General features: G+C 37.1%; 1 protein-coding gene across 11 annotated transcripts in view; it reads left to right on the top strand.

The window, feature by feature from the left end:
- The window catches only part of Tcf4 (transcription factor 4), a 351,429-nt gene that overhangs the window by 203,379 nt on the left and 120,315 nt on the right, over positions 1 to 27,735 (top strand). For 7 of the 11 annotated variants that reach the window (XM_042675259.1, XM_042675265.1, XM_042675261.1 and 4 more), the window contains 2 exons: positions 21,007 to 21,136; positions 21,642 to 21,691. In XM_042675259.1, the coding sequence (XP_042531193.1) occupies positions 21,007 to 21,136; positions 21,642 to 21,691 (180 nt within the window). Of the gene's footprint in view, positions 1 to 20,444; positions 20,463 to 21,006; positions 21,137 to 21,641; positions 21,692 to 27,735 lie in introns of those variants that run through there. The other 4 variants (XM_042675272.1, XM_042675263.1, XM_042675260.1 and 1 more) reach the window with 2 other exon arrangements.

Raw genomic sequence — 27,735 nt, 5'->3', positions numbered from 1 at the left:
AGTACTGCCAAAAAAAAAATAATAATAGATTTTCTAGGAACAAATTGCTGGCAGTATTGCTGGTGCTGATACTAGTATCTTCCCATTATTGCACTTGAGCTACTAGGCTGGCAGTATCTTCCAGTCAATAGTTTTAAAAAATGGGAACAGAGGCTGCTTTACGCTTTACTGACTCAAGAAAGACATCTTCCAGTGTTTCATCATTAAATCAGTTTTCTGTATGCTTCTAGTACATTTAAGAAAGTTTTCTTATTGCTATCACTTCTTAAAATGGTGTATGTGTGTGTGTGTGTGTGTCCTCAAATATATATTGTCCTAGGAACCATCAGTTTTCCACTTGGATAGTTAGTAGCACAAAATTATTCATCTAGTAGTCTCTTAGTGATAGACTCATAATCTACATCTTAGATTTTTATCCAAATATATTTGTAGTTACATTGCTTTCCTTTTCTCAGATTTTCCAGAGATTAATTTTCTTTGGTCTTCTAAAACAAAAATCTTTGTTTTAATTTTATTGGTAACTTACATTTTGAGTTTTTTTTTTTACATCATCAAATTCTTTTTAAAGTTTATGAATCTTTTATATGTATCCTTTCAAATTTTGTACCTTTCCCTTAGGTTTTTATAATGCATAATCAGGTTAATTTAAGTTGTAGTTTTACATAGTCATATATATATATATATATACACACACACACACACACACACACACACATATATGTGTATGTATATATAAGTTAGAGAGCATATTTTTTCATTTGGTTGCTGGCTTGGCTACATCTATGAAATTTTCTTATATTCAGTTATCTTTGTCACTGATTTCTGTATTTTTTTAATATAACAAAAATTCCTCTTTAGTCTAGAAATGCTAAGCAATTTCTGTGTTAAAAATTATTTTCATGGTGATAATAATCTTTTTTGTTTCTTTTTTTTTAAATTGTGAAAATACTGTACAGAGGGGTTACAATTACATGGGCAAGATAATGAGTACATTTCTTATCAAGCATTATAGCCTCCTCCTTTGTTTCCCCTTCCCATCCCATCCTTCCCCCCACTCCCACCCAACCCTCCCCCCCACCAAAGTTGTAAAGTTTGTTTTCTACATAACGACTTGTACATCTCATTGTTGCAATGAGTCCACCTGTATCCCTATTTAAATGATTTGTTTTTCCCCTTCCCCTCCACAAATTATACCAACTTCAAATACAATGAAAGCAGGGGTTATTCCGTGAAGGAGGGACATACAAAGCATCATAGAAATCATCTTATAAATATGTTAGAAACAATTGCATGAAAGAAAAAACATTTGAATACATATCTTAGGGTTCATTTCCCTAACATCAACTTATCTGACCTTTTCTGCTTGACTCAGACTTATACTAGTTATTGCAAATAAGGGAAACCATGGGACCTATGTTTCTTTGGGCCTGGCTTACTTCACTTAATTTTTTCTAAGTCTTCCCATTTCCTAACAAATGGGGCAATGTCATTCTTTTTTTGTTTCTTTTTTTTTTGCATTTTTTAGTGGGGAAATAGCACAGCTATTCTTCATTGGAGGGAGATTTAAGTAACTTTTCCCTCAGTTTTATTGTTTGATTTAGCTAGATTTTTTCACTCGTTTTTATTGTATGTTTTGGCCTTTTGCTTGGTAGGCAGGCACTCTACCACTTGAGTCATGTGCTTACCCATTTTTGCTACAATTAGTTTTGTGTTATGGTCCATATTTTTGCCTAAGCAAGACTCAACTACAATGCTGCTGTTTATATTTTACACCGTAGCAAGGATGACAGGCATATTCCACCATCTCTATTGAGATGGGAGTCTTTGTGTCTAGGCAGTTCTCAAACTATGGTCTTCTAGTCTTCTGCCTTCCAAGTAGATAACCTACCAGTGCCTGAATTAGTGGTGTTTTTCTTACATGATTTATTTTATTTGTGCCACTATTGAAGTTTGAACACAGGGCCCTATATTTAAAAATTTTTTTTAAACTCAAGGCTGGTGGTCTACCATTTGAGCCACAACTCCAATTCCATGACTTTTTTCCTTTTTAAAACGACACTCCATATGCATATTGAAGAGTGAATACTCTATATTCTCTATTTCAATCTGTTCAACAGTTTTTCACTGATTTTCAGTGTACTTGATTTAAATTTTGCTGAGATTTGTTCTAGTCCTGTACTTTGGTTTAGATTGATCCTTTTTTTCTTGTATTTATATTTTACAAGTATTTTTTAAGATTCTCACGTTACAGATGGTTAAAAAGTTCATGAGCATTTTGTAGTTTTAATAGACTATAAGTATTACCAATATGAAATAATCTTTTTCTTGGCTTTTAATTTCAATTGTTGAATATCTTTTACATATTATAACTCACATGTATTTTCTATCATTTCATTCTCCATAATTGATGTCTTTAAGGTCTAGAATCAGTAGCTTCTATGACTTTACTGAACAAGATGACAAAGACTCTTAGCACATTTTTAATTAGTTTCTTCTATTTATCCCTTTTATCTTCGATACTGAGATTACTGTGTTTCCTTCTAGATTGTATTTTAAAAAGTTATGTGTATAATTATCTGGATTCTGTTAGGTTTTCCAGGTCCCGGTGAGCTCTTTTGGAGAGAGACCATGAGGTTCTTTTGGGAGTTTGTCAGTATACAGTTATACATCTTTATGTGTTTCTTTCAGAAGTTTGAGCCTGTAAGTTAGACATTTCTAGCGTTCTAGTATTGTCTAAATTACCTTTGTTCACGTGGCTAAGCATAACATATGGGTTTAAAGTCACATACTTTTTTCATCTCATTTTTCCTCTGTCTTGCCTCCTACTAGTTCTTTAGTTCACCCAATTAATTGCCTTGATTAATTTATCAGAATGCCTCCTCCATTCAGTTCCATGTGTCTGTTTACCCTGGGATTGGAGCATCCTGGATTAGTCCCCTTTCCCTTTGGTCTTCTTTTGACTTGAATCCTGACTCAGTTTCCCCCTACATATGGCTAATCTACCCACTTTTATCTGTTCAGAGCAGTTCAAATTTTCTGGGCCATGAAAATCATCTTTCCTATTTTTTTAAAGCAGTATTTGATTGGTATGCATGGCTTTTCTAAACCCATGCATTTATGAAGTATGAGGTTAGAAGGAGAGTAGAATCATACATTCTTATCTGCCACTCAAAGCCAGCATCTTGTACATAGCACTTTGTATATTCTATATGTATTTCAATAGCATACACCGTTAGGTGATGGTATATTATTATTTTCATTTTATAACTGAAAAAAAAAACAACTACTTTTACTGTTATAAATAGAAAAACACTGAGTAAATACAGTTAAAAGGCATTTAGGGGCTGGGAATGTGGCTTAGTGGCAGAGTGCCTGCCTAGCATGTATGAAGCTCTGGGTTCGATTCCTCAATACCACATAAGCAGAAAAGGCCAGAAGTGGTGCTGTGGCTCAAATAGTAGAACACTAGCCTTGAGCACAGAGAAGCTCAGGGACAGTTCCCAGGCCCTGATTTCAAGCCCAAGGACTGGACAAAAAAAAGAAAAAAAGCATTTAGTCCATTCATTTATCCATTAATCCATTGGCTCCAATTATACTGATAGTCTAATATGTATTAACAGCTCTCCCAGTCATGGCCTCAAAAATCTCTGAACCTCTAGATTGTCCAGGTTAAGAATGATGACAGTAATGTCACAATGCAGACTTGAACAAATGACTTCACTCTAGTGTGTGAACCTGGGTGTTTCCAGCATTTTACATGCGTGGTGTATGCTAGGTGGGTGCCTGGTCACAGGGAGAAATGTCTGTGACCAGGGAGACATGGACCACAGTTGAGGAAAGTGGCACAGTTCCTATTGCTCATCACTATCTCTGCTGCTACAGTGGGTATCGGGCAGTGGCTGCACTCTTGACCTTTGGCCTGGCTCCTGCTCACCATTGAAAAATGGGGAAATGGATGAACAAAGACGTTTTCCCTAACTCCCACCAGGGCATTCCTTTTGCTGTAACTTGCTGTGCTTGGTATGATGTGGCATGTCTCAGTAGACTCGGCATCTTTATTTCCCTGAGCACCTACAATTGCAGACACAGTCCCCCCGTACCCTCCCCCCCCCCCATATGTACGCAGGTGGAGGCCAAGGCTAAGGAGAGTTTAGGGACTGGTCCAAGAAGGCCTGAGTCCCTGGCTCTTCTGATTCTCTTTAATAACACCATCTAAGGATCTTTTCATAGCCTCATCCAGATGATATAAAGCTCTTTTCTTGTCCTGAAAGCATCCTTTAGCTACTGAGACCAGGTGTCGAAAACTAAGGAAGATATGATTAACTGCCTCCGAAAAGAGGTATTAAGAAGCATAAAGTGGCCAGCATGGAACAGTCTGGAGACCTCACTGATACCAAATCTGTTGTTCACCCACTGTACAATAAGCCTGGATACTGTCTTCCCACAGGGCTCATTTCATTTGGCATCATCAGGCATGAAGGTTTGAACTAGGGCTGGTTATATTGCCTGTAGGGTTTCAATCAATGCAAAAGTTGTTTGTTTTAAAGAAATATGTTCCCCAAATTAGTGTATATAGCGCATTGTAAAACATTCCCATATTATTTGTAGAGAGCTATAACTTGCATAATCTCCCTCCTTCTGGGTGCATCATTTCCCTATCTGGGACCTAGCCCTCAATTACCATTGTCTGTCTGGTTCCCTCACTTCTGAGCCTGTCTCCGTGGACTGCAAGTTGGTGGACGTTATTCCTCTCTATGGGGACATTCTTGTCCCTGGGCTCTCATGGTCTGTAAGACAGTTGTCATCGGCATTGCTCTCATGGGAAATGGCCCTTGTGAATTCAGAGGACTTACCCACAGTGCTTCTCTATGTAGTCTTTTTCATATCTGTGCACTTGATCGAGTATTCCTTCTTTAGAACCTAATACTGCGATTGGGGGATTCAACATGTTCTTGCCATGGGTGGAGCTACTCCCTGAGTCCTGGCGCCCTCTCCTCTGAGGGCCTATTCTCCGTGCTGGGGTGGCCAGGTTGCCGCGTGGGCTCAGTGTAAGATCCATTGCAGGAGGCATTCAAGACCTGTAATGCTCACTTTCTGATTAAGCTAAAAACACACAGCTCCCTTTTCCTGCTCACTGACAAGCTGACGTTTGAGCAGTAGCCAAATAACCCAGCTTAGTGAGAGGGTGAATTTTGACTTTCATAAACATTTAATGAATACATTTTTATTTATGTCGATGTAAAAAGAAATCCAGCTGCTGCTTATTTGCTCCCCCATTCCCTACCCCACTCCCATCTCTCCCCCACACCTTAATGCCAAAATTAGAGTATTTAAATATTTCTACATTTCCTGGTGAACACCTGTGCAGGTGTGAAGGCAGTGTAGACTCACTGGGAGAGCTTGTGAGGGTGGTCGTCTTGGGGGTCGGGGGTGTGACTTGACTTAGATAGACTTGCAGTGCTCTCCTGTTGCTTTCCCTGGACCTTAGCAACTCCCGCCTCTGACTTGGACAGGAAATGCGTGTTGTGGTGCCGGAGTTAAAGTGCTGATTTGGGACATGGTCCTCAGTTCTGCTGGGACTCCTGGTTCTCTCATTCATCATCTGCTTCTGCTTGGCCTTTAGTGTGTTGTGTCTGAGCACTTTTCTCTTTCTGTTCCTCCGAGAAAGGGACAGATGTAAATCTTAGAAACAGACTCTGAAGTCTGTAACAGCACTGTTGGTTGAGCAGGCACTCTGAGCCTCAGTTTCCTTAACTTTAGTTAAAAGGAGGAGAATATTTTTTCTTGACACATAAATCTCTTTGCACTTTATTTCTAAGTTTTTGTCTGTCATGGGGCTTTAGCTCAGGGCCTGAGCTGTCCCTGAGCTCTTTTACTCAAGGCTAGTGCTCTAACACTTTGAGCCACAGTTTCACTTTTAGTTTTTTGAGTGGTTAATTGGAGATAAGAGTCTCCTGGGGACTTTCCTGCCCTGGTTGGCTTTGAACCACAATCCTCAGATCTTAGCCTCCTGAGTACCTAGGAGTAGTACAGGTATAAACCACTGGTGCTCAGCCTTGAACTTTATTTATTTATTTTTTTATGTTATGGAAAAATCCAAATACAGTAAAGCTTCAGCATGTTGAAACACGCTCTATCATCTCCTCCTAATAGATTACAGCATTTTTGCCAGCGTGTATACTATCTTCTCCACTTATTTATTGTTATTGTTTTGTTTTTATCAGTGTCAGAGTTTGAACTGAGAGCCTCCTGCTTGCTAAGCTCAGGCCATGTCTTTGGCCCTTTTGCTTCTAAATTTTAAAACAGATAACATAATTTTTTGCTCAAGCCATCCTAGACCACTGACCTTCTACTTATGTGTTCTAGGTAGCTCGAATGACAGGTATGTTTCATCGCTACCAGCTTTTTCTTGGTGTTGTTGAGAATAAGGCCTTCTTAACGTTTACCCCTTCTGGCCATCCTCCCATTCTCTGGGAATAGATAAAATTACAGGCATGAGCCACCATGCCTGGCTCTCCACTTTTAAGTTTTTCCAATACTTTAAGTAGAGCCTAGACAGCATATCATTTCACCTATAAATATCTCAAGAGCATCTTTAACAAATAAGCCTTCTTTCCCTTAACACAGCACAGTGCCATTACCACAGCTAGGGAGACTGTCAGTCATTCTTTGATAGCATGCTGGAACTTTATCCAGTTCTTACAAATGTCTTTTGACAGTTAGCATGTTTACATCAGACATTGCATTTGATTATCATATCTTTTCAGCTTGTTTTAAAATCGAAAACTTTCTCCTCTCTCTGTCTCTCTCTGTCTCCCTCTGTCTCCCTCTCTGTCTCCCTGTCTCTGTCTCCCTGTCTCTGTCTCTGTCTCTAACATCAAAACTGGGCTGATTTTCCTTGACAATCCTGCTTTATGGATTTATCTGGTGGTGGTTTTCCAATGTGTCTTTCAGGATGCTATTCTGTTCTCTACTGTCCCCACACATAGATAGTTGGACCTAGACCTTTCTAAGTTTTGTGGTTTATTTCCTCCTTTTTTGGTGGTGGTGGTGGTGGTGGTAGTAGTAGTTGTATATACTTAGAGATGTATCCAGAGACAGAGAGTATTTAGTTCTTACCTCCTTACTTTACATTGATTGCATAGTGACTGTATTTGCAGCCCACTGGATCACACCATTTCGAAGATGTATTTCATCTGTCACTTAATTTGGGTTTCGAAACATTTGATTATTTCACAGAAGGTTGCAAAATAGTCACAGATGAATTTAATGAAGTCTCTTCTCCTTATTAAATCTTACCTAAGCTTTGATCATCTGTAAACCATTCCTTTTGAATATATTTACAGCTTTTCTACGTATTTTACCGTTCTGTCTGAATATATGTCATCTTGTAAACCAAATCCATCTCAATAGAAGAGACAAGTGTTTAAACTCCAGAAACTGTATTTGTTCCTGTTTTCTTGCACATCCATCGATGAAATGTGCATCAGTCAGGCTGTGATTGATCATCAGTACACTTCCTACAATGTGACCATATGTTTATTAAAGAAATTACTATTTGACTACTGTTATATAAGATATCTGTTGTTTCCTATGTGTATTGGCAGAGGTACCACGAAACAATAAGAGTCTGAAACCTGGTTGAACTGTGAACATGTTCATGAACCATTGTAGTTTCTCATCCCCTCTTTCCAGAATTGGCCATTCAGACAATGAGGGGAAAGTTTCAAGAATTGTTATGTATGTCACAAAAGGAAGCTGTGTGTGGTGGTGGCACTGCACAAATAAACAGGTTACTACAAATATTGTATATAGCATACTTACTTAGGTGTGAGTGTGCATGCACTTACACACACATATACATGTACTTGATCTATATCAGGTTTCCTTGGCAGTTTTAAAGTTGCCTCATAATAACTTTTAGAGAAACTTGGCTTCAAATATGAAATACCTATGTCAAAGCATAACTTAAGGTGGATCCTAATAAAAATAGACCACTGCATATACCAAGTCAGTGAATTGTGGATGCAAGTCAGTGAATTGTGGATGGGTGAATAGTTTTGTGTTTTGATTACATGAAGTTTTCTTCAAATAGCAAATATTAAATGCCCCATTAAGAAGTTTTCAAATCGGTGAAACTAAAATGTTAATAGATCTTAGTAATTCTGAGTGTGTAGATACTCTCCAACAAATATTAAAAGGAAATTTTTGAAGCAAAAGTAATGGAACGATGACTGTAGTACATTTCTTTAAAAAATCTTGCCTTAAGTATATTGTAGGAATAGGATTTTCAGAGGATAGTCTCTTATGCAGAACAGTTTGGTTGTGTAGGTACCTCAGAATTGAGGAATTAGTTGTATTTTCCAAAGTTAGCATGGTACATCTAACATACACTGTGTAGCTGCCTCCCCCCATCTCTTAGACTTTGAAACTACATGAAATTAGTAAATAGATAGGAACTGAAGACCTCAAGAGGTAGAGCGCTAGCCATGAGCAAAAAAACAAAAACAAAAACAAATGAGAACTCAAGGCCCCAAGTTCAAGCCCTAGTACCATCACAAAAGTACATCAGTTTAATAAACTGTCAAATTGTGTCTATTGCCAATGTTTAACTGGTTATATGCAATATAATATAAAGGAAAAATGCAAGTTCTAGATATCCTTATATTGGTTCAAGCCAGGTTTTTCACAATTATAAAATGTTTTTAGAGCTTATAGAGTATCAGAATTGAGTGAAAAAAATTGTTGACTTTCAAATGAGCAAATAAATATTTACCTTTTTAAAATAACTGATTTAACAGAAAATCAAATACCATTTCTGTTTTTAAGGCCATTATGTAGATGAGTTATGTCTTTGAGCAAAGACAGAGGAAAGGTAAAGAAGTCGTGTTTATATGGCAAAAGTACCTTCTCTGAAATGATTTTAGAACTAGCAACCATTCTAGTAGGAAGTTAACCTGTGTGTCATTGAGTAGCTAGGATTATAGGTATGAGCCACCAGCACCTGGTTTTCTGCTTTACAGTTTTTTTTTTTAAATCTGCTTATTGTTTTATTTTCTTGCTCTTTTGCATTTTTTCGCCTCCTCTTTTTCCTCCTCCTCATTCTTCTCCTCCTTTTCCTCTTCCTTTTCCTCCCTTTTCTCCTTTTCCCTTTTTTCCTTTTTTTTCCCCCAGTAGTGAGAATAAAACCCAGGACCATCTTTACATATTCTAGATGAGTGTTCTGTACTGAGCCACATTCCAGGTATTGATGCTTTCATATTTTAACATTTGCACATACACTGTTGAGCATTACGTGTAAAACATAAAACCTAATTTTTTTATCTTCAGTTCTTTGTAATTTGTCATTTCTTTTTGTGTCTCTATCATAAATCTGTGATACTTCTTTTTCAGGGGTCAGTAACCACATTATTTTAACTTATTCCATGTGTGTGAGAGAGTGAGTATATGTGTGTGTGTTATGTATGCATTTGTTCCCTACTTATTCTTTTGTAAAGTTTTTTATAACTACTATCTCTAATTTTTCAGTTCATTTTTTGAACCATTTTCAAGCCCTTGTTGTTTTTTTTAAATTTATTTTTTGTTTTTTTGTTTTACCCTCTTCCCACTCATTTTTATCAACTGAAAATTTGTTTGGCTTTTCATTGAGCCTAATGTTTAACTTCCTGCCATCACATTACTTTCAAATAATTATTGTGAAAAGATCAAAGTGTTTGGTTCTTTTAAAAATGTATACGCAAGATTATTTTGGTTTTCCTCTGGAAGTGTTTGTTCTGCTGAGTCCTCCATGGCTTTTGTGAGGCTGGCTTGTGAACTAGTTCAGCAAGCCAGTGCCACATGCTCAATATCTAAATATATTTATAATGAGGTATTATGTGAACCCATAATAAAAATATACCTGTCCTATATCTTTATGGAGGGCGGTGGGGAGAGAGCACTCTACACACACACACACACACATACACACACACACACACACACACACACTCACACACACACACACACACACACACACACACACACACACTCCATAATTATGCTAAAGAAATTAAAAATCGTAGTCCTAACTTCATAAAGTTATCTAGTTGAATTTTTTTATTTGCCTTTCATCTTTCTCAAAGATTAAAGCTGCTTCCAAAGTTGTAGGTGTAAATGTTGAATATACAGACCCACTAGAGACCCACTGAGCAAAGATCTCATGGAATCAGTGAGTTCTTCAGGAGTTTCCAGAGAGGAACTGTTAACTGTTTCTTCTGGAAGGGGCTGTGGAACTCAGAGGCCCATGTGTAGACTCATTGCTGTGAACAGAGCTGAGGTTCTGAAGCAGGCAAGGGTTGGAAGTTAAGGAAGCAACGAAGACTCCAGGGAGGCTGGAGCACGTCGTCCAAACACGGGCGTGACATAACTGCTGGGAATTGCAGATGTGTGGATTACTAGGCCCTGCATGAGTCCAAAAGACATGGGAAATGTCAGCAGAATTGCCTCATCTTCAAATAGTGTTCACAGAATCCTGGGTGAGGAGCTAACTTCCTCCGCTCAGGCCACCTCCTTTGTAGAGTGGCGTTTGCAAGCTTTCTTCCTCCAACATTGTGAAGATGAAATGAGTTTTGAAGCCATCGTAGCTTGCACTGCACTGAGTTCTGTAAAGATTATTTGCTGCTCTTTTTATGAGTGTTGTCATTTACAGAGTGGCATCTCTCTGCCAGAGATGATAACAATGACAGGGAATTTGACTTCCTTGAGTACACTAGGGAAGGGATCCCAAACAGATGATATTTGATTGTAGTCTATAGGATTGTTGATTTTGTTGTTGTTGTTGTTTTGTTTTTCTTTGCATGGCTTATTTAATGTAGAAGGGGAAGAAAGGACCTTTCAGGAGAAGGGTCAGCTGAGGAAGTCCCAGGCCCTCAAAGCCTGCACAGTGATTGTTTGTAGTGTGTGCTTAATGCTTCTTAGTGTTCCTTGTAGAAGAGGAAAGAAAGGCTTAAAAGGTGCATTGGAGTTATAGCGTCTTTGGAAATGACTGTGTGTGTGTGTGTGTGTGTGTGTGTGTGTGTGTGTGTGTGTGTGTACACACGTGCGTGCTTTATAAAGGGTTCTGCCCGAGAGAAGAGAAAGCCAACTCTGGTGACAGTATGGGAACATTCTAGATGGTCTTAGGTAATGGTTGGGGGAGGGAGAGGAGTACAGAGTAAAGTTAGCATATGTGAGGTCTTATGACCCTGGGGAAATAATTGAACATTGGAGGCGTGAGCCTATTAAACACACTATAATTTCATTAAATTTATGATTTGGGGCCAGATCTGCCCCACAGCCTGTTTATATAAATAAAACTTTGTTAGACAGCCTTGCCCGTTCATTTATGAACTGTGGCTGGCCGATGTTGCGTGGTAGCAGCATAGGACATGTGGCCACAGAGACTGACATGTTCTCTCTGACTTTTTAAGAAAAGTTTTGGTGATCTTGATCTTGAAACACTGTTTTTAGTACCATTCTGGAAAGGTTAGGAAGAGTCAGATGAATTGGTGCATGCTTAAGCCTAATGATTGGGTCATGTCATTCATATTCAGAAATGTTTGTGAGTTTTGCATTATGTTTCAGCTCAGTTCTTAAGTTGGTGCCTCAATGATCTTGTTCTTGGCATTCATTCTACCATGGACATTTGTGTCACTTTGGTTCTAATGAATAGTTAGGAAAGTAGAATCCAAGGGTTACATGTGCATAGACTTCCTTCCTACTTACTGAGGAGTTTATTTCCCAGCCTAGCATTTTAAATTCGCCTAATCTATTCTGTATGCTCAGTTCCTCAGCGTAAACTCCTTTTCCAAACTGTACAAGAATGTCTTTTTCCTGTTGTGCTTTTGTTCTTTTCCCCTGCTGTGTTTTCTGCCTGGGTGTTCTTCCCTTGTATGTCTGTATCTCCCTGCCCTCCACATTTTATCTGGAATCTGGCCCTTTATATATCTATCTATCTCTCTCTCTATATATACACACACACATACACATATATATATTTCAGCTAAACCAATCATAGATTAAAACAACAACAACAACAAAGCTAAACCATGCTATGTATGATTAGTACAACTCTGGTTTCTTCACAGACTTTACAAATTCTGACTCTTCAAAACACTTCAAAGGATTGAAGCATTGTGCAGAAAAGTAAGATGCCTGTAGCCTTCGCATGCTAAGGATTAACTTTTAGGAAATGAGATGAATAGAGAGAAAAGCAAGGACAGGACTATAAGTAGAAGGGAAATATTTGTGTGCTCACTTGGCTTGAGGTGGAGAAGTTACCTTCATGACAATAATGATTGACATTGTGTAAGCAGACTCTGGAGTTAGTTGACTAACTACAGCAGTTGGCATTTACTGAGGGCATACCATGTCCTGGGGCCCATTGTGCCAGCTGCCAGGAATACATAGATGAGGGAAAAGGAGTTCCCTCTGCCCTTGAGAAACCTACACATCAGAGGGAGAACTCAGATTTGTAAACAGTTACTTGGCCATACAGTGTAATAATGTAACAGATGAATTGTCAGATAAAGTGAAAGGAAAAGTCTAGAGGTGACAACCAGAGTAAGAGATGAAGGAGAGTAGGAGTGACACTTACCCTCATTAGAGAGGTGAGAGGTTGTTAACTACAGGATTGGGTGACTGACAGGCAAAGAATCAGGGGCAGCTAGATGCTGGTGGCTGTAATACTGAAGCCAGCCTGGGAAGGAAAGTTGTGAGATTCTTATCTCCAGTTAACCAGCAAAAAGCCGGAAGTGGAGCTAAGGCTCCTGATGAGTGCTAGCCTTGAGCTAAAAAGCTTACAGATAGTGCCCAGGCTTGAGGCAAAGCTCCAGGACTGGAAAAAGGAAGGAAGAGAGAGGACCAAGGATCAGTGCAAATTCAGGCACAGAAATGAGAGTTTATTTGTTCTAGAGAGTTTGTGGTTCCAAAACCTAGCACTTCTTTAGCCTGTATACACACACACATACATGTATATATGTAATATATGCGTATATGTTACATGTATAAAGTATATGTGAATTACTTACATATGTCATATTTTATTCAAACACAATCTATATAATATGAACTGTGCTTATATGTAGTAAGACATTTTGTAGTATATGCAATTAATCGATGCATAAAGGTTCAGTAAATGCTGAGAACTTTGCTAAGCAAAGTATTACCTAATTTAATTCTCACCTTGGGTATCTAATCCTTATACCATACTTCCTAGACAAAGAACCTGAAGTCCGCTTGGAGGGACTGTGCACGTTACCCAGAAACACGTACCATGAGCACACAGGCCTACCTTTTTCTGAGTTAGGTTGGCCCATAGATAAGAGTTTCCCATGTTACCAGTGACCACAGACATTTCTAAGTAATAGTTTAATGGTTAGAGGGTATTATGGAGGGAAAACAGCAACAACTACAAAGTGCACAGAGAAAGAGGGAGGGGTGAGAGGGCAGGGCAGGTACAGACATCCAAGGCAGATCTGATTGCTTCCACTGCTTTGCCAGCCACTCTGTCCACATCTGCACTTTGATGCAGGACTTGTTATTACAAGTGAGGCCTCGATACTTGTACCTGGTTCTGGTTACTGTCAAATAGCAGCAGGAGGAATGACTAAAGGAATATGAAGGCACATGGTTAAAAGGAATGTATGATCACATTGTCTGAGTCCTTGAGTTGCTCAATACCAATAGTTCTGCATTCATGTCAGTATGTAGTGAGTGTCTGCCACAGCAGATATCTGTGCTAGGCACTGCTGGGAATTGGAACATGAATGATTTAACAAGCGTATAAACGTCATGCCTTCATGCCACACCTGGTCAGCCAAACATTCAATAAAGAAGGGGAATGCTGGCCAGTAAAGAGTTAAGGCCCATAAAGCAGGAGGCTCTACTTAGCTCTGGAAAGATGCTAAGGACTTACATAATTTTAGGATGATTTGATGGTTCCATTATGCATTTACAACTACACCAGATAATCTTGATTTTCTCATGTCACGTAGTGGGCTTGTCACTTTATTTACAGGTGCAGATATTATTGGGACACTTTATTTTACTGATGTCTTGCAGAGTTGGCCATTAGACTAGAGTTGAGCTTTCTTGTGAGGGGGATGGATAAGCAGCATGAAGGATCTCATTCCTGTCTCCAGGGAGGTCTGTGTCATAAAAATGGATTTTATAGATCCTTGTTCAGGGACAGACATTAACAATAACCTTGAAGTGGAACTTTCCCTACTCATCATGATGAAGATTGACAGGTGACAGCTTGATAATTCTTTTATTTTACTTAAATAGCAACATGGCCAAATAAACTTCTCAGCTCATTTATTATAACCACATGTTTGTATTTATAGAAGAAGAGGTGCTAATTCCTTAGTACATTAACAGGTCGCATTCAGATTGTTCTATTTCTATTTTGGCACAAAATTGCTAAAGAGAAACATCATTGAGGCAAGTCGTAGTTGTACAATATCAAATCATTACATAGTAAATTATATATTAAATGAGCGTCTTGACCCGAGTAGAAGCTTCGAGTGACAAGACAGTTACCTTAAGTTCTACATTGTTTACTTAACATTTCTTCAAGTCCAACTTTATTATAGATTATTACATTTTCTTTTTGATAAATTTCTACATTTCCACCAGCAAATGTAGTCTCCCTTTTTAAAATGTCATAAATGACCTGGAATTCCAGAATGGATTTTCAGAGACCACAGAAAAACCTCTTTAGTGTATACAATAAATAATGTATTTTTTTTTAAATTTCAGACGTAGTCATATAGGTGTATGCATGAATCTTGCCAACCCTTGGGCAGTTATAATTTCCATACCAAAATGTATGAGTTTTTACTTGACTATTACTGTGTTATACATTAAGTAATAGTTACCATAGCAACCTTTGCATCACACTATATCATTTAAATATAAAATGTTGTGTTTCTTTATAAGTAAAGACAATGTGTTTGAATGTTTGAAATGTTTGTTCAAGGTCAGTTAAATTCATTGGGAGTTATGCAAATTCTGAACCAAAATTATCAAGAACATTCACTTATATTTTTGTCATAAGGAAGAAGTAAAAGAATTTCTTTGAGTATAATATAAACATTCATTAAGTGGCTATAATTGGTCTTGCAAGTGGAGAAACACAAAATTGGGCCATACTTGTCATTTATCAAGGGCTAATCTGGTAATAAGAATATGTATTTATCTAATACCATATGATGTAAAATTCTACTACCTGTAAGATGTTTCTTATTTTTGTAAACACCTGGTTAGCTAACTGTAACTAATTCTGATCCTGAATCTAGTTGAATTAGCAGTAGCAGTTTGTTCCTGCCTGCAAAAGCAAAATTAAATGAGCCACTGAAGAAATCCTTGTGGCAGTTCCAGGAAAATGGCTACTTAAGCTCAAATTATTGAGACTGTTGGCCAATTCTTTATTAAATATGGAAAAATCCTAGTCATTTCTTTTTGGCATTGCAACTGTAGGCCATGAGGCTATCATCATTGTTTATGTAGACTCCCATATTTAATTATTTTCCAGATTGTGTGTGTGTGAGAGAGAAAGACCTTGAAAAACTATTATGTCAGAGTGTACTTTGATCTGAAAGTGGAGAAGAGTGGAATGGCATTCTCAACTTTTGGTGATCCTTTTGGATTATAACATGGCACAGTGTGAGAGAGAGGAAGGGAGGGCGAGCTATGTACTGAGCACCAGCTCTGCGAGACATTGTGCATATGTTGTTTCTTCTCCTGATTGTCTGTGATAAAGCTTTTCTGAGTTCCTTTCCACTGAGGCTGGGAATACGGTTTCCAGCATTTATATAACTAACCGCTCCTGTCATTGCCAGCATGCCTCTGAGCTAGACCGCAAACTCTCCCCCAACCCCTTAATACGCTTGAATTTTACTTCATATTGGCTACCAAACACAATATGTGCTACACATTCACCGTGGAAATAAAACACATTAACCAGAGCCCTTAAAAGAAACTATTTGCTAAATGATCATTTCAATCATTTGCAGTTCTGTGCAGCACAGCAACAATTCACCAAGTCCCTGATGGTTAACATTATCTCTGCTAGCTTATCTTTCTCTTTTCCCCCCAAGTTCCCCTTTTGCTGAAACCAACCATAGGGTAGACATCTCTATAAAGGTGCCTCACTGGACCTTTGGGAGTCAGGAATAAAGATAGTCCAAAGACTGACCTTCAGTTCAGAGCTTTGAAGTTCAAAAGTGGACAGGTGGAAATATTGTGCTCTTCATTGCCCTTTGGTGTGAGATATATTCTAGGTTGCAGAGTAAGTGCCAACAGCAGCAAAATTATCGCCCCCTCCTGCTACTGTAGTAAGTCAGCAATGGCCCTTCTGTGGTCAGAATGGCAAATTCAGCAGCAGCTATTCGACAGGGATTTGCAAAAACTTCCCCATAGCGGTGAGGAGTCTTATTCAGCAGTGTCTTTGAAAACCCAATTTGGTGAAAAATTAGCTGTGTAGAAATGACCTCGGTTGTAATAAAAAGGACCTTTAATCTGTAACTTTCCTCCATATATGTTTTGCACTTAACCCTACCAAGTCTATCATGTATTTTCACAAATATCCAACATTCATGTTTGGTCGTGGTTCCGAATTTTAATTCCATTTTAAGATTTAAATTAAAAGAGAAATCCTTGGCTGTATAGAGTCAGCTCGACATACAAAGCCACTATACATCACTTAGGTTTGTGATGAAAGAATAGAATTGCAGCTGTGTGCGTACGAGACTACCCAAACATGAATTAGACTCACGAGCATTTGGCAATAGTTCAGAAAAGGAGCTTAATCTGGTTTCATCTGAGGCTGCTTTTCTCTGTTCTGCAACATCCCCCAACATGTTGTGTCTGATATCAGATCACAACGTAAGACGAATGACTCAAAATCAGAGAAAGCCCTAAAATCCATGGGCACATTTTCCCCCCAGAGATTTTGATTTTCTTTTTCACTTTTTTTTTACCCCCCTCTCAGGGCCCAACTCTAAAATTCAAGGTCATTCACCTATTAGATGAATTAATTACAAGCCCCCCAAAGCAACATGCACCATATTCTGATCTCACTGGTATCTATAATTAAGGGTAAATATAATCTTCCTTTTTAGAAATGAACCACCCACCCATTACATTTAAAGTGCTGACTGAAATGAAATAATAGTTCAGAGCAAGATGATTTTAGTTTAACAAGAAAAAAAAGTTGATAATTTAAGCTTCAAGCAGTTAGTTCTATTTTTGATTACCATTCAGTTATAAATCTAATTTGAGGTATATGCTGGCTTTCTGTTTCTCAAGTTTAATTCATGGTTTGCCTCCTTGGTTGCATAAGCAAAGTTTAGTGGTTGACCAAAGATGTTAAGAAGATACACCCCTGCCCCCCCCCCCAAACCCCACACATACTTCTGGAGCCACGAAATACAGACTGGGTTGAGACTCGTAGAAGGATAGGCTGAGGCCCAGATCTTAAGTAAAATAAACAAAAAATAGTTAAAACAAACCCCCTGAGGCTGCTTCTGGCATATGAATGGCTGTGCCACTACTACTGATGGTTTGCTAGAGAATAAAGTCTGGGGGGTAAACTCCCAATCATTTTAACCTGGTGGACAGAGTCAGTGTATTTTATTCTTTGGGTAGGGTATCTTAAGTCTTGACACTGTTTGCTTTGGTTGTGAATAAAAGGAAAGAACTTGTCTCATCAACTGTAGACAGTTAAGCAAAACAGTCCACCATGAGTTAAGATTTACAGGTTAGCTCTATGAGATGCTGCATCTTGGCTTCCAGTGTTTCCTGGCAGACTCTGGCAGCTGAGGACTGGGTCCCAGCAAAAACCACAGAGCATGAGGTTGCACAGGGGAACAACCTAAAACCTTTGTAATCCTATTTAAGGCAAGGATGAATCCGCCAGTTTTGAAAGTAGACTTAGTTTTAAACTTAACTTTCATTAAGTATAAATTTACTTTCAGACCCATGAATACACCTAAGAAAATTCCTAAGCACATAAATGCCTTTTCCATTTTTTTGCGCTATTTACTTAATTTGCCTTAAATCAAATTCAAGTAACTTTTATTTTTTTAAATTCATAAAGTCAGGTTTTTTTAGCCAGTGAAATTTTTAAAATCTTTCTCATGGCTACAGAGAATTCAGTGTGTGACGTAAATGCCAAACAATAGTAAGTAGTCATTGTTCACTTTACAAGTACACTCTACAATAAGAACACATATATTTTTATCTTCATTTTCCCTAAGGGGGTGATTAGAGCCCCCTTAAGTATGAGGAAGTGTTTATTTTTGTTGCTTTACAAGAATGATTCTATTGTCCCAAGTGAAAAAGAAAAGGAACAAACAAGTCTAAAAAGACAGAGACAGGAATATGCTTTGTATGAAAGGAGGTGGTTGGGGCAGTAGTAGGAACAAGTGCTAGGTGTTTGGAAGTTCTACTTGATCTTTGTATAGCTCCTGCTCAGAGTTCATGTGGCTCTTTTGCAAGAATTGGATGCATGATCCATGAACTGATTTTTTTTTTATACGAACAACAGTAAGGTCATCTTTAGCCAGTCAGCTGTTTTCCTGTTACCATCTTATATTTTGCACAGCTCTCTATTGTGAATACTGCTGAAACCTGCATGTATGTTTTTAGTTTGGCCTATTATACATCTGCTTTTCTGAGAATGAAAGTTTTGCCACCAGGGCCTGTAGAAATTTATCAGTGGTTAGGCTCACTCAGTTGGGAAATATTTCTGCATATTTATTCAGCCTTTTTTTTGCAAATCTTTATATTTTTTTTCAGGTAAAAGAGAATTGGAGAAATAAGGCTAATGCCTCTGAGAACAATGCCTGTATTACTGGTAAACATAAGTTGCTGATAATGTTATTTCCATGGAGCTGTTGGTGTAGCTCAGTGGTAGAATGATGAGGCCTTGGGTTTGATTCCCAGCACTGTAAAATTATAACAGTTATGGAGTAATAATAATAATAATAATAAATGCTGTCATTAACAAACTCTTTCCCAGTGAAATGAAGATGTATTTGTAGATTTATCAGTCCATAGGAGAGTGTGACTTTAAATCATATGGTTGCTTTATCCATGAAGAACCCATTGGATTAAGACTTTAATAAAACTTTAGACAAACAAATAAAAATCACAATTTCCAAAAGTGTAATTTTATGTTGAGATTCTAGATTTTTAGTGTGATTTTTTTAATGATAAAAATTGATGTTGTATTAGTAAATTCTTAATTTAGGAAAAACTTTCTCATGATGAGTTTTTGTGTTTGTTTTTTAGTTTGTCACTGAATAGTATTGTAACATCTCTTCCAAGTTTGGGAGAGGTAATAGTTGAGCATGCAGCTGTCAGAATTTTAGCTGCAGCAATCTGCATCCTATCAGGTCTTTACATGACAAACATGAAGATGCTCACAGTGAATTTATTACTCAGTGTATGCTTTCAACCTTAAATCTGAGTGTTGAAATTTTATTCTAATGTAATGTTTATTGGGTATCTCTTTAAAAAAAAAGTCCCGGCTAGAGAGTAAGCTTGTCAGTCACTGATTAGTCCTTTATATAGTACCTATGCCAACACTGGCAACAGAGAGGTCTCTTTATGATATTTAGCTATATAATGGTGGTACGGGAGGCTTTGAATTTCTGATTTTCCAGCTTATGGGTCATATTTGACCAACTGCTTTCACAAGAAGACATGCCACTTTGTTGAGCTATTTAGGAATCAAAAAGACTGTCTTAATTTAAAACAAGGACCCTTTGTTTTAGTTGGTGACTGCCTTGTGAAATTTTTCAGTTCTCAGTGGGTTAACCAGGGAACAGGGGCAGAGTCATAATTGGCCTATTTAGAGTATTTTGCATGTGAATAGTGCGTTAGAGAAGCATCCCGAAGTCTGTTGTGAGTGACATGGTGATTAGAATTTAGATTAGGGAAAACACATTCTGTACTTTATCAAGGACAGTAATTAGTTCAGTCAGTAAAAGTTGATTACAAGTAACGATAAAGTTAGATTTTTTAGTACTTAATTTTAAAATTTCTTTATTAAACAGTAAATTTGTTCTTAATATAAATGGTACTATCTACACTTGTTTTATTGCATACCAGAATAATTAAAAGAACAATGTGTTCAATGCAGAGTATAATCAGGCGATTTATATATTATGGGTAAGTTTCTATGTGGCTTTTAGAAAATGTAATAGTATTATAGAAGCTGTCTTATGTCATCAAGTTTTGAAAGTTGAGTAATTTGTCATCCTGTGATAAGTTAACAATATTTGTAGAAGTTTTCTAGTGTTCAGGTTACTGTTTAATCTGTGGGACTGTGTTTTGGCTTCTGCTGTTCCTTGAGAGACGGTTTATTCCAAAGCCCTCTGTTTTGTTTTTTTTTTCCTGGTAGTTTAGAATGCCTACTTTTTCTATCTCTTGCAAGTGTGAGCATTTGAATTTACCCTCTGTTCAGCTGTCCTTGTCTCTTTGTGGGCACTGTGTCTCTTTGTGGGCGCTGTGTTAAGTTATGAAGGATCAGGAGGTTCTGGGCAGGGAGACTGCATTCTCGGCACAGGTTTGCGTCCACACTTACCCCCTGTGTGTGTTGGGAAAGTGAGCTTCTTGTGGATGCTTGAGAAGGCCAGGCACCGACAGTTCCCATATAGGAGCCTAATGCAAACATCCTTCTTCCAGAAATGCCATTTTCTTAGGAAACTGAAATGTTACCATCTGAAATGACTAAAACATACATCGTGTAATGGGAATCGTCTTCTACTCTCCTCTCAAGTAAAGGTTTAAGAATTCACAGACTTTGGGGCCAGCTCCCTGGACAGTTTTTCCTTTTTGGTTTGTGTTCTTTGACTTGGCCGATACTGATCTATCAATTGCATTGGTTCGACAGTATTGACACACAGGCTGGAAGAAAGTTGGTGAATGTAAAGAATTAACATTATTTGTTTTGTTTTGTTTTTCTTTTTAACTTTTTAGCAGAGTCTCCTTGGAGGGGACATGGACATGGGCAATCCAGGAACCCTTTCGCCCACCAAACCCGGCTCCCAGTATTATCAGTATTCTAGCAATAACCCCCGACGAAGGCCTCTTCACAGTAGTGCCATGGGTAAGGTCTTCCTCTGTTTAAATACCTTGAACATTTATTAGCAGATTTGTTTCCTCACCTCTCCTTCCATTCTGTTTCCCCAGAAAACTCCATAAAATTTGGCCCCATTAAGTTCACCCCACCACCTGAGTAGTTCATTGGGTAGATCTGTTAAAAACTTACAGCAGCAAGGAAACTTTTCTTTTCTTTTCTTTTCCTTTTTCTGCTTATTTCTGAGGTTCCCTTTGCTGCACAGACCAAGAAACTTAAAAAAAAAAAAGTAAAAAAAGAACAGCCAAAGTAGTGACAAATTACAATACTCTATCTTTGTTTGTATGAATAGAGCAGCATTTCTTTCTTTCTTTTTTTTTTTTTTGCTAGAATAAAAGGTGATAGCAGTAACTGTAATGTGTTATGGTAATGATTTAAGGGAATCTGGTCTAATTTCAGTAGCTTCTTGGTTTGATGATATTTTAATTTGGAGAATGGGCACGTGGGAGCTCACGGTATCTTCATTTTCTTTCAGAGGTACAGACAAAGAAAGTTCGAAAAGTTCCTCCAGGTTTGCCATCTTCAGTAAGTACTGCTTGTTTCTGCTTTGTTATTTTGTTCATCATGTAATGTTGGCCATTGGTGGGAAAAGAACAAATGAGGTACTGGACACATAGCTCAGAGTGTGCATCTAGAATGCAGCAGAGAGAGAGTGACCTGTACGTCCAACCTTCTGACCCACACTGGAGTGATTAATAGCATATTCACCAAGGCTGGGTGGTTTTGTTGGTATTCTTGCCTGGTAGATTGCCTGGCAAAGGTGCCTGAAGCTCTAAGTTTTACCTGTCCTGGGCTTTGAGAGAGCATTAGTATTAGTCTCCTGTGTTGGTTCACTTCTTTGTCAGTATTATGATGCTTTGTGGATTTGCATGTGGAAGGAGATTTGTGGAATGGATTTAGGAAAAATTTACTTGAGTTTCAGCCCACAGTGGAGAGATAATGTCTCTGTTTTCTGGAGAGATTGAAGAATGAAGGCTGCAAAGGTAGCTGCTTCTGTAGCTGTTTGAGTCTGGGATACCAGATGACAGACAATTGACTTAGAAGAATCCAGCTGTAACCCAGGCATTCTGGATTTCTTTAAAAACTGTGTGTGTGTGGGGGGGGGGGGGACTTCGAAGCTCTAACACAGTAAAAATTGATTGTGATTACACTAAATACATATTAGTGTGAAGTTTTGTATGCATTTTCAAATTTTAAAATCTATTTTATTTGGTTTTGTCTATTACTGATACATCTGTAGTAATTCTCTCTTTAGGTAAACTGAAAGTTCTTTTTTTTCTCCTTTCTTGTTTTCCTTCTTTTCCTCCTTTTACTTTATTCTTCCTTCCCAAGATAAATAGGTAGAGTTTTGAGAAGTATAGGTAATAGGCCTTATAAGTTCTTATACTTTAAAATAAAATTATACTTAGATTTCTGAAAACGTCCTATCAATGTACTTGCATATTGATGTTATTTCATTTGTACTAAATTAGAAGATTACTGGACTTTGCAAAATGTGCTAAGATTAGATTAATACAAACACCTGTGATTTGACTTGCTTTCTTTCAGTTCAGTTCATCCAAAAAGTATTTTTAAATGAATATATCAAAATAAGTTTTACCAGAAAACTCTGAATTTTTATATGCTGATTGTCACAGACTTGATAATGTTGAAGACACATCACAAAATTACTTGTAAATACTGAAAAAATCTTGTATATATAAAAGACAAAGACAAGAAATGGTTATTCGTGACAACAAATATGTCATATTAAATTGTACCATGTTATTTTTTTCATGTTTATATTGCATCAGAATTGGTTAATATTCCTCAAGGATTGTAGAAGCTTATCTTAAGCTTGAAGTTCATGGCAGAGTTGATGTAGATGAAGTTCTAGGTTTTTTTGCCAACTTTACATGATGTAGTTCTCACAGCTGTTGACATTTTAAACATACCTAAACCTAATACTGACAGTATTAAGTACATTGAAGTCCATTTTGAGAGTTCTGAAATGACACTATTATTTTGGTTATAAGAGCTACGAAAACCAGCAATCATAATGCTGTTTATTCCTTGCATTAGCATTTAACTTTTAATTTTTAACATTTGAACATTTAATTTTTTCCAAAGTGAAAAGTTAGCAGAAACCTCACAGTTTCTAAGAATGCTTTTGGTGTGGTGTTAGATGTTGAACGTGGTCAACAATTTCTTAATTCATTGTAAATTTTTCAGGTTTCTTAAAGCTAACTGGCCTCTGTGGACAACGTTACCAGTAGTTTTTTCCATTACTACTAAGACAGCTTATATATTGGTGGTATATTGTTATATACTTGGGAAAACATAAAGGTTTTTTTTCTGCCAAAAAATTAACATTTAATAGTTAAAAATTTAGTTGGCATGATTTGCTTTTTGGCTTTTGAGAAACAGATTAGAATGAATTCTTCTTGGAGAATTTACATGGCTAAATATTTTAATGCTTCTTAGGTAATATTTTGGTAAATAGCCTTTTTTGGAAATTAACAAGGAGAAGGAAATTATAATTAAAACTAAAGTCTTATCTTTTTTGAACAGGAAGAATGAAATACTTTGGGTAATTTTTCAACTATTTGTTTGACACCTTAGGAATATCTCAATTTTGTTTGAATAATGACTTAACTTAGTACCTATCAGCTTGTTGGTATATATCACATCTATGTCTATATCACTCAAAATGGGTATTTTCACTGGATTCCTAGAAGCTTTTGTTATGGACATGTAACACTTTAGCTTCATTGCATTAAGATTTGTGAGTTTTTAGATCTCTGCCTTGTTTTTTTTTTTTTAAGTTCAAATGAACTTAATAGGCATTGATCTAAGAAAAAATACTTCTGAAATGTGTTTTATCATGTTATGAGTAGTTATTTAACAGTGAAAGATTGGAGTGATGATAACCAAATGAAGGCATTTCTATGTTTTCCTTGATCCACGTTTACCATGATGATAGTAATAAATCTGTCCCAGTCTGTTGTATCAGCTTCCTTTTAGTCCTTTTCTTCTTCAAAATGGGAGTCCTACTCTTCCATAAGAAAACACTGTTGACATTCCATAGTCAGATGTTGTGACATCACAGATTGTGTGGCTCAGTTTTGAAAACTGAGTCTACAGAGATAGACAGAGAGACAGAGAGAAAGATAGCCTTGCCTGACACCATACCCTTGATGAGGAAGGATCCATGAATGTGTATTTGTGCTCTGAGCCCCATCCAGAGATCACGGTCATGGTGGGAGCATGACAGTGGTAGGTAGTAGCAAGGTGACACAGAAACCAATCACAGGGTTCCCAGGCAAAGGCTTGAGGACAGAGGGAAGCCTTTCCTATGTAGAACAGAGACCTGACTTAGGGTTTGGGGTTTTGAGTGTTTGCTTGTTTAAGGAAAGGCTATGGGAAATGACAATTACTCACATGCCCACAAAAGCCCTGCTTACTGCTGCAAACCTTTTCGTGTTCTCTGCTCGTATTTTAATCCTGTGCCCTTTTCTGTCATATCCCAACGTCTTATTGCCTTCACTTTCTGTTGAGACTTTAGTACTGTAGCTTTATCTTGGTTCATATTCGTGACAGTTTGTTTTGCATTTCTAATGTTTTGAATCTACATGTGTACTTCTTGTCTTGTTATGTCTCTACATTTGTTTTTCTATTGGAAGCTGCATTTTATTGTAAATTTCATATTTTTCAACTTTACTTCTCTTTTGGTAAATTCTTTTTGTGTAATCTAATAATCATGCACATTGACTCATGTATTCATGCAGAGAAAATTGTACAACATTAAATTTCAGCTTTGGAAAAATGATCCATAGTTCTTACTAGAAATGTACAAATACTTTCTAAACCTAGAAAGTAACAAGTTTAAAATGTGTTCTTTTATCAGACCCACAGAACAAAATGAAAACCTTTCAGACCAACATGTAAAGATAGAAAGCCTTGACCTAATCAAAATTATATACTTTTTTAAAAAATCAGAATGTACCAACAACCACAACTTGGTAGTCTAGTCAGTAGCTCTAGTTTGAAACTTTGTACCAATGTTCTTCTAGAACTTAACAGTGCCTTAGAAAGTGAAATTTTAATTTCTGAGCAATGATTTACAGCTGCTTCTCTCTGTACTCTGATCGTTTCTCTATTTTTCATTTTTCCATAGTCTGTTTTCTGTTACATTGCATATTGATTTGTTAGAAATTCAGGAGGACCTAGGAGGCTTTATTTTTTTATTTTTTAGTTATGGCGAAAGATGTTTAGAGAAACTACATGCCAAGGATAGCAATCTCTACTAGCATAAAGAGTTTCAAGTTAGTTTTGAATGAGACAATTTGAGGGCTGTATCATTAGGTGAATTTGGGATGACAGAAACTCAGCATGCATTTAGTATTTATCAGTTTTCTTAAGAAAAGTATCTTAGGTAAAAATATAATCATTAGATTTGGATTTGAATTGAAGATTTCAAATATGCGATAGAATTTATACCTTAAGCTTTTTTGGAGAAAGAAAAACACCTTTTGGTTTTTTTTGTGTTTGGTAATTTTGGCCTAAGATACTTGAAGAAATCACAAGACTATTTAAAAGAAGAATTGGTATATTGTTTCTTTATTAGGGATTCAGAAATTCTTGATGATTGAAAAACATGATACCACCGGACACCTGTGGCCCATGCCTGTAATCCTAGCTATTCAGGAGGCTGAGATCTGAGGATCACAGTTCAAAGCCAGCCCAGGCAGGAAAGTCTATATGAGACTCTTATCTCCAGTTAACCAACCAGAAAAACGGGAAGTGACGCTGTGGCTCAAGTGGTAGAGCACTCACTTGAGCTGAAGAGCTCAGGGACTGTGCCTACACTCAGGGTTCAAGCCACACGACTGACCAAAAAAAGAAAAGAAAGAAAAACGTGATACCTAAAATACATAAATTTCCTCCATTACTTTTGACATTGATAGAATACCGCAGTTCAGTGGGTCATTTGTTTTTTCTTGTCAAAAGATTTCAACTCGAAATGACAAAATTTTCTATGAAAACATTCTATTACAAGTAAATCGAGAATCAGCCGCCTGGGCTCGGCCCTCTGTGGTAACTTTTAGAAGTATCTAAGTGTGAAGTAAGATGTTTAAAGGTAGGATCTTTTCAAGGTCCTTTCTTAAAGAGAGATATGTTTTGCAAAGTATAACTAGGTGTTTACATCAAAATGTTAATTCTCAACATCTAACTTGAAATACAGTGGGCCCATTGTTTTAAAAGATATTATGCTATGAGATTTGAATATTAAAATATTGCTCATTAATTATGAAAATGTATAGATATGACAGAGATCAGGAAAAAGCAATTAAATCATCCGAAACAGCACTGAAGTATTCACACAGTTGACGCAGTATTTATACGTGACACTGGGGAACACTTTTAAATTGGAGAAAATAGTCAGTTAAGGCTGAATTCAACGACTTCAAGCTCACCCCATTTATTGTTTCTCTAGAAACCAATCTTCTCTCCATTGCACTTGGAGGTAAAAAAGTAAAACAAATGCAGGAGGATTTTTTTTTTAGTGTTTATTTTCATTCGGCGTTCTTATTCCCTGAAAAATACTTCAAGAAGCACATAGAAAACACATGTCAAATGTCTAATAGATAGATGTGCCAGAGCTTATGCAAAAGATTTCCGTATCTCTTCCTTCTTTAACCATCCTCCTCCCTACCTGAGGAGCCTCAACCCTCATCCTTTAAAAAAAGATCATATATATGTATGTATATACACACATATATATACATACATACACTTATATATATGTATGTACATACATATGTATGTATTCTTTCTGTTCTTCCTATTTTGAATCTAAAAAGAAATGCAAGGCTGTAGACAAAAATAAACATTAACCACAGATGAAAGGTTTGTGTATTTGTGAGCTATTCCTGGGTTATCTTTACAAATGAAAAGGATGTGAGCCTTACAGCCACATCATCATGTCCTTGCTCTCAGCAGAGGTGTTTTCCTAGCTGCCAGTGGCTGATTTTTCCCCCCTACTATCTCTTAAAGTGTGCAAGATATAAGTTCCACCTCAAAACTTGCCCCACCCCTGAGTGTGCCTAGAGTGTGCTTTTATTTCTAATCAAGTTTTCAGAGTACTGTATCATCTGTTAAGATTTGTCAGCACTTTGGTTTAAACTCTAGCAACTGGAACAATAGACTTGAGTGAAAATCTGCACTTATTTGTTCAGAAAATAAAAATACGTTTTAGGAAACTGTGAATTTGAACTTTATTTTGTCACTGACACCAAAAAGTATATTTTGGTGTGAAATCTTTTAGTGTGAACCACTCTTTCTTGGTTGCTTAATTATAGAAATCTAAGAAATTGCAGCAAGACTGCTTTTACCTTAGAAAGAGATTGTCACAAGGCTTATATGTAACTTGGAATTTCAAAACCTGTTCTCCTAACATCTGAGTTAAGTGAATTTACCATATGTTTATGGGATAATATCTAATCATGGCTTGTTGTTTGGTTTGATATTCATCTTTTTAAGTTTTAAAAGTTCATTCATTCAAATAGTCTTTAACATTCTAAAATTTT

Source organism: Dipodomys spectabilis, unplaced genomic scaffold (genome assembly GCF_019054845.1).
Source record: "Dipodomys spectabilis isolate Male_0828 unplaced genomic scaffold, ASM1905484v1 ptg000024l, whole genome shotgun sequence".
Taxonomy (NCBI): Eukaryota; Metazoa; Chordata; class Mammalia; order Rodentia; family Heteromyidae; genus Dipodomys; species Dipodomys spectabilis.
The sequence above is the reverse complement of the archived record's forward strand: the minus strand, read 5'-3'. Positions and strand labels throughout refer to the sequence as shown.